This window comes from Coregonus clupeaformis, unplaced genomic scaffold (assembly GCF_020615455.1).
Source record: "Coregonus clupeaformis isolate EN_2021a unplaced genomic scaffold, ASM2061545v1 scaf3785, whole genome shotgun sequence".
Taxonomy (NCBI): domain Eukaryota; kingdom Metazoa; phylum Chordata; class Actinopteri; order Salmoniformes; family Salmonidae; genus Coregonus; species Coregonus clupeaformis.
The window spans coordinates 1-7,500 of record NW_025537239.1 but is presented as its reverse complement, the minus strand read 5'-3'; the positions used below and the strand labels follow the sequence as shown (position 1 = coordinate 7,500).

General features: G+C 45.0%; 2 protein-coding genes across 2 annotated transcripts; both read right to left on the bottom strand.

Annotated features, from left to right (window-relative positions):
• Positions 1 to 4,227: 4,227 nt before the first annotated feature.
• On the bottom strand, positions 4,228 to 4,901 carry LOC121548409 (galactose-specific lectin nattectin-like). The gene has a single exon (XM_041859841.2). It carries the CDS (start codon positions 4,791 to 4,793, stop codon positions 4,284 to 4,286), a length of 510 nt encoding a protein of 169 aa, XP_041715775.2. The 5' UTR covers positions 4,794 to 4,901; the 3' UTR covers positions 4,228 to 4,283.
• Positions 4,902 to 6,450: 1,549 nt separating this feature from the next.
• Positions 6,451 to 6,895, bottom strand: LOC121548367 (galactose-specific lectin nattectin-like; the record flags this gene model as incomplete). Its single annotated transcript, XM_041859811.2, has 1 exon — positions 6,451 to 6,895. A coding segment is annotated over one exon (380 nt), but the record flags the coding sequence as incomplete, so codon positions are not given.
• Between the last annotated feature and the right edge of the window lie 605 nt (positions 6,896 to 7,500).

Here is a 7,500-nt window from a genome sequence, read left to right as displayed (position 1 = left end):
TTCCTGGAGAGATACCCTCCTGTAGGTTTAAACCTCCAACCCTGTTCCTGGAGATATACCCTCCTGTAGGTTTTAACATCAACCCTGTTCCTGGAGAGATACCCTCCTGTAGGTTTTAACCTCCAATCCTGTTCCTGGAGAGATACCCTCCTGTAGGTTTAAACCTCCAACCCTGTTCCTGGAGATATACCCTCCTGTAGGTTTTAACCTCCAACCCTGTTCCTGGAGAGATACCCTCCTGTAGGTTTTAACATCAACCCTGTTCCTGGAGAGATACCCTCCTGTAGGTTTTCACTCCAACCCCAGTGGTAGGCTAAATAACCTGATTCAACCAGCTAATTATTAGAATCAGGTGCGGCTAGATTAGGCTTGGAGTGAAAACCTACAGGACGGTAGCTCTCCAGAAACAGGGTTGGAGAGCCCTGGAAAATGAGTCTGTTTACTTCATTGCCACCTCTGTGGGTAGCCTGTAGCAAGCGTATTGTTTGCTGCTGTGGTTTGTTGGACTGAGCTGCCGTCAGTGTTATTCTGAGTTCACTGTTTATGTATTTAATGTTTATAGAAGTTGTTCATGCTGAAGAATTCTCCTGCTCTGTTTATTTAAACCCTGCGACACTGTACTCCCAATACGTCCCAAATACCACCCCGTTCCCTATATAGTGCACTACTTTTGACCAGGGCCTGTCACAGGTTAGGTATTCAGAAGACTGAGGTGGGTTTTCCTCTAACTTTTTACCTGGGATTTGCTCCTTTCATATTTATTTTGATCCTGACAAACACCCCAGTAACATGATGCTGCCACCACAATACTTGAAAATACAGAGGGTTTTCACTCAGTGTTGTATTGGATTTGACCCAAGCCTGTAGCCAAAAATGTAACGTACTTGTCGTGTTGTCTTGCAGTATTTCTTATTGGCCTTGTTGCAAACAGAATGGATGATTTGTAGTGGATCTTTTAGCACAGGCGTCATTCTTTTCACTTTGTCATGCAGGCCAGTAATGTGGACTGAGTACAAGGTTGTTGATCCTATGTATTTTCAAATATTTTGGTGGCAGCTTCATGTTATGGGCACGCTGGTTCAACATATAACACTGTCTTGCAGCTCGCAAATGAGAGAGAGAGAGAGAGAGAGAGAGAGAGAGAGAGAGAGAGAGAGAGAGAGAGAGAGAGAGAGAGAGAGAGAGAGAGAGAGAGAGAGAGAGAGAGAGAGAGAGAGAGAGAGAGAGAGAGAGAGAGAGAGAGAGAGAGAGAGAGAGAGAGAGAGAGAGAGATCAGTGTGTTTGGTGTTGTTTTGTCTGTTTGTGGTGTTTTGATCTGCACATGTTGTGTTTGCTGTATGTGTAAGTGGTGGTACACAAGTCTGGTTCATCCTTGGGAGCAATTTCCAAACGCCTGAAGGTACCACGTTCATCTGTAAAAACAATAGTACGCAAGTATAAACCCCATGGGACCACGCAGCCGTCATACCGCTCAGGAAGGAGATGCGTTCTGTCTCCTAGAGATGAACGTACTTTGGTGCGGAAAGTGCAAATCAATCCCAGAACAACAGCAAAGGACCTTGTGAAGATGCTGGAGGAAACAGGTACAAAAGTATCTATATCCACAGTAAAACGAGTCCTATATCAACATAACCTGAAAGGCCGCTCAGCAAGGAAGAAGCCACTGCTCCAAAACCGCCATAAAAAAACCAGACTACGGTTTGCAACTGCACATGGGGACAAAGATCATACTTTTTGGAGAAATGTACTTTGGTCTGATGAAACAAAAATAGAACTGTTTGGCCATAATGACCATCGTTATGTTTGGAGGAAAAAGGGGGATGCTTGCAAAGCGAAGAACACCATCCCAACCGTGAAGCACGGGGGTGGCAGCATCATGCTGTGGGGGTGCTTTGCTTCAGGAGGGACTGGTGCACTTCACAAAATAGATGGCATCATGAGGAAGGAAAATTATGTGGATATATTGATGCAACATCTCAAGACATCAGTCAGGAAGTTAAAGTTTGGTCGCAAATGGGTCTTCCAAATGGACAATGACCCCAAGCATACTTCCAAAGTTGTTGCAAAATGGCTTAAGGACAACAAAGTCAAGGTATTGGAGTGGCCATCACAAAGCCCTGACCTCAATCCTATAGAGCATTTGTGGGCAGAACTGAAAAAGCGTGTGCGAGCAAGGAGGCCTACAAACCTGACTCAGTTACACCAGCTCTGTCAGGAGGAATGGGCCAAAATTCACCCAACTTATTGTGAGAAGCTTATGGAAGGCTACCCAAAACATTTGACCCAAGTTAAACAATTTAAAGGCAATGCTACCAAATACTAATTGAGTGTATGTAAACTTCTGACCCACTGGGAATGTGATGAAAGAAATAAAAAGCTGAAATAAATAATTCTCTCTACTATTATTCTGACATTTCACATTCTTAAAATAAAGTGGTGATCCTAACTGACCTAAAACAGGGAATTTTTACTAGGATTAAAATGTCAGGAATTGTGAAAAAACTGAGTTTAAATGTATTTGGCTAAGGTTTATGTAAACTTCCGACTTCAACTGTATGTGTTGTGTTTCCAGTCCATGTCACCTCAGCCAGTGCAGAGCAGCCTACTCATCATGCCCTGAGAGCAAGCGAGTACCCATCAACAGCAGCTATAAACAACAGTTATCCTATTATTACATGGTCCTCTGTAGCTCAGCATGGTAGAGCACGGCGCTTGTATCGCCAGGGTAGTGGGTTCGATCCCCGGGACCACCCATATGTAAAAATGTATGCGCACATGACTGTAAGTCGCTTTGGATAAAAGCGTCTGCTAAATGGCTTATTATTATTATTATTATTATTATATTATTATTATCTGTAAAGTATAGAACCAGTTAAACTGACTGTTGAGTTATTGGTTGCGTCTATGGCACCCTATAACTTATAAAGTGCACTACTTTTTTACCAGCGTTATATAGGGAATAGGGTGCCATTTGGGATGCAGACATTGTTGTGTCTTTAGCTTTTTTATTACCCATGACCTCTCTACACTGTTGACGTACAGTATAGGACAGGACGTGACCCTTTAGGACATGTACTGATCAGCGCATTAGACATGTCCCAGACAACATGTGGCATAAGGCCAATCCGTTCCTAGGGTGACATATGGGACTCATTTCTGTGTTTCTCCCCTTTCGCTCCTATATGACATGAAACTAATGTGATTGTTGTACATGTCCCAGAAAACATAGGGCCAATCCCTGGCTGAGCTATCTAACACGGCTCCACAGATGCCTTGAAAACATAGGGCCAATCCCTGGCTGAGCTGAATAACATGGCTCCACAGATGTCTTGAAAACATAGGGCCAATCCCTGGCTGAGCTGAATAACATGGCTCCACAGATGTCTTGAAAACATCGGGCCAATCTCTGGCTGAGCTGACTGACAGGGCGAGTGTTGGAGTGTGTCCCTGGCTCTATTAATAAAAAATAAAAAATAAAAAATGGTGCCGTCTGCTTTGCTGTCACGACTTCCTCCGAGGCTGCCTCCCCTCCTGGTTCGAGGCAGGCTTCGGCGTTCGTCGTCACCGGCCTTCTAGCCACTGCCGCTCCTCATCTCATCATTCCATTTGTTTTGTCTTGTTTATTACACACACCTGGTTCATATCCCCTCACCAGTACCTGTATAAGTGTTCCCTCTGCCCCCTGGTCTTTGTGTGTGATTGTTTATTGTGGAGGAGAGAGAAGCTCGGTGGAGCTCCGTGTATTTTGTATCGCTGGGAATATTCCCCGTGTGTCTTGTATTTTCCAGTGTGCCTGTTTTGTGCACTGGAGTGTTTTTACATATTACTGCGTAACTCTGTGGTTCAGAAATAAATCCTGTTATTTACCGTCTTGCGCCTGACTCCTTCAAAACCACCTCATCACATTTGCTTAATGTAAGGAATTTGAAAATATTTATATTTTTACTTCTACTTTTGATACTTCATTATATTTTAGCAAATACGTGTACTTTTGATACTTAAGTATATTTAAAACCAAATACCAAATAATATACTTTTACTCAAGTAGTATTTTACAGGGTGACTTTCACTTTTACTTGAGTAACTTTCTATTAAGGTCTCTTTACTTTTACTCAAGTATGACAATTGGGTACCTTTTCCACCCCTGACTACTTGTCATTCTAACCAGGGCTGGAGAATAAAACACAAGTTGAATCAGATAAAGGACCAACAAGGAGATTTCAATGAATGGTTTTTCTTTATTTATGTAAACCAAGGCATCTTTGAACTAAAGACTCAGAGGTTCAGAGGCCGGGACGCGTGGCGCAGACAAAAGCATACTTGTTGGAGCAGAATATGTCGTTCCACAGCTTGTCCTTTACGTTATTAGTGTGAACACAGTTCTCCCTTCCTTCTTCATTATTGGGCTCATTTGGAGACCAGAACGTGTCGACCAACTTGGAGCCGTCCGACCACATCCATCTCCCTTCCTTGTGGAGGTCACTCAGCCCGATCCAGGTATTGCTCTCAGCAGGGTCGAAGCCATGGATCAGGTTTTTCACGAAGCCGAATTCCCCTTTGCTGTTCACAGAGGCCAGGTTGGCTCCATGGGACACGCAGTAGGACTCTGCATCGGCCCAGTCCAGCTGAGTGGCGAAGTACTTGAAGCAGCGGTTGTTGAAACTGGACCAGCCCGGGGGACAGGCGGTGTGCTGGGGCTCTGAGAGCTCCCCCTCCTGGTCAGGCACGGGAGTGCAGTGTAGAGCACCAACAGCCAGGCTGAGTAGGCAGAGGAAGCGGAGGGCAACAGGCATGGTGAAGAGGTTTTTTGTTCTGGTGAAGAGTCACTGAAGTAGGCAGGAGAATGGCTCTAGGGTCCTGGGGTCTGGTCTGCAGGTCTGCTCCTGTGTGCTGGGCTAGCTAGGTAGGAGGATATGTGGGCTGCAGTGGGTCCTTTTATCTCACGTTGAGAGGGTGGGGAGGAGGAGTTGGCATTGAGGCCATTGGTAGATTGTCAATTCGATATTTTCCATAAGCAGCATTTTTCCAGATAAGGTGGTACTGCGACCGTGCCACGTAACCCAGTAGTTATATAAAATCTGCAGCTGTGGTCTTCCCATATTATCTTTAGTTAGGCCCCAGGGCCAGTGTTCACGAAGCGTCTCAGAGTAAAAGCACTGATCAAGGATCAAAACTCTTAGTTCAGTAGTCCTTCCTTTGGGAATACAGGCCCATATCTCAGTTACTGGAGGGCAGGGGGACATGTCAAACCAGTCCTTCCTTTGGGAATACAGGCCCATATCGCAGTTACTGGAGGGCAGGGGGACATGTCAAACCAGTCCTTCCTTTGGGAATACAGGCCCATATCGCAGTTACTGGAAGATAGGGGGGACATGTCAAACCAGTCCTTCCTTTGTGAATACAGGCCCATATCTCAGTTACTGGAGGGCAGGGGGACATGTCAAACCAGTCCTTCCTTTGGGAATACAGGCCCATATCTCAGTTACTGGAAGATAGGGGGGACATGTCAAACCAGTCCTTCCTTTGTGAATACAGGCCCATATCTCAGTTACTGGAGGGCAGGGGGACATGTCAAACCAGTCCTTCCTTTGTGAATACAGGCCCATATCTCAGTTACTGGAGGGCAGGGGGACATGTCAAACCAGTCCTTCCTTTGTGAATACAGGCCCATATCACAGTTACTGGAGGGCAGGGGGACATGTCAAACCAGTCCTTCCTTTGTGAATACAGGCCCATATCTCAGTTACTGGAGGGCAGGGGGACATGTCAAACCAGTCCTTCCTTTGTGAATACAGGCCCATATCTCAGTTACTGGAGGGCAGGGGGACATGTCAAACCAGTCCTTCCTTTGTGAATACAGGTCCATATCCCAGTTACTGGAGGGCAGGGGGACATGTCAAACCAGTCCTTCCTTTGGGAATACAGGCCCATATCTCAGTTACTGGAGGGCAGGGGGACATGTCAAACCAGTCCTTCCTTTGGGAATACAGGCCCATATCTCAGTTACTGGAAGATAGGGGGGACATGTCAAACCAGTCCTTCCTTTGTGAATACAGGCCCATATCGCAGTTACTGGAGTTCAGAAATAAATCCTGTTATTGACCCTCTTGCGCCTGACTCCTTTAAAACCACCTCATCACATTTGCTTAATGTAAGGAATTTGAAAATATTTATATTTTTACTTCTACTTTTGATACTTAATTATATTTTAGCAATTACGTGTACTTTTGATACTTAAGTATATTTAAAACCAAATACTTTTAGACTTTTACTCAAGTAGTATTTTACAGGGTGACTTTCACTTTTACTTGAGTAACTTTCTATTAAGGTCTCTATACTTTTACTCAAGTATGACAATTGGGTACTTTTTCCACCACTGACTACTTGTCATTCTAACCAGGGCTGGAGAATAAAACACAAGTTGAATCAGATAAAGGACCAACAAGGAGATTTCAATGAAAGGTTTTTCTTTATTTATGTAAACCAAGGCATCTTTGAACTAAAGACTCAGAGGTTCAGAGGCCGGGACGCGTGGCGCAGACAAAGGCATACTTGTTGGAGCAGAGCGTGTCGTTCCACAGCTTCTCCTTTAAGTTATTAGTGTGAACACAGTTCTCACTTCCACTTAGATTATTGGGCTCATTTGGAGACCAGAACGTGTAGACCACCTTGGAGCCGTCCGACCACATCCATCTCCCTTCCTTGTGGAGGTCACTCAGCCCGATCCAGGTATTGCTCTCAGCAGGGTCGAAGCCATGGATCAGGTTTTTCACGAAGCCGAATTCCCCTTTGCTGTTCACAGAGGCCAGGTTGGCTCCATGGGTCACGCAGTAGGACTCTGCATCGGCCCAGTCCAGCTGAGAGGCGAAGTGCTTGAAGCATCGGTTGTTGAACCCTATTTTTGACAACTTTTACTCTTAACTTCACTATATTCCTAAAGGAAATAATGTACTTTTTACTCTATACATTTTCCCTGACAACCCAAAGTACTCGTTACATTTTGAATGCTTAGCAGGACAGGAAATTGTGAAATTCATGCACTTATCACGAGACCATCCCTGGTCATCCCTACTGCCTCTGATCTGGCGGACTCACTAAACACAAATGCATCTTTTGTAAATAATGTCTGAGTGTTGGAGTGTGTCCCTGGCTCTATTAATGAAAAAAAAAACAGGCTGCCTCCCCTCCTTGTTCGGGCAGGCTTCGGCGTTCGTCGTCACCGGCCTTCTAGCCACTGCCGCTCCTCATCTCATCATTCCATTTGTTTTGTCTTGTTTATTACACACACCTGGTTCATATCCCCTCACCAGTACCTGTATAAGTGTTCCCTCTGCCCCCTGGTCTTTGTGTGTGATTGTTTATTGTGGAGGAGAGAGAAGCTCGGTGGAGCTCCGTGTATTTTGTATCGCTGGGAATATTCCCCGTGTGTCTTGTATTTTCCAGTGTGCCTGTTTTGTGCACTGGAGTGTTTTTACATATTACTGCGTAACTCTGTGGTTC

Bases quoted from the DNA above. Each gene is read 5' to 3' on its own strand.
- LOC121548409 (XM_041859841.2), bottom strand. From the start codon at position 4,793: ATGCCTGTTGCCCTCCGCTTCCTCTGCCTACTCAGCCTGGCTGTTGGT.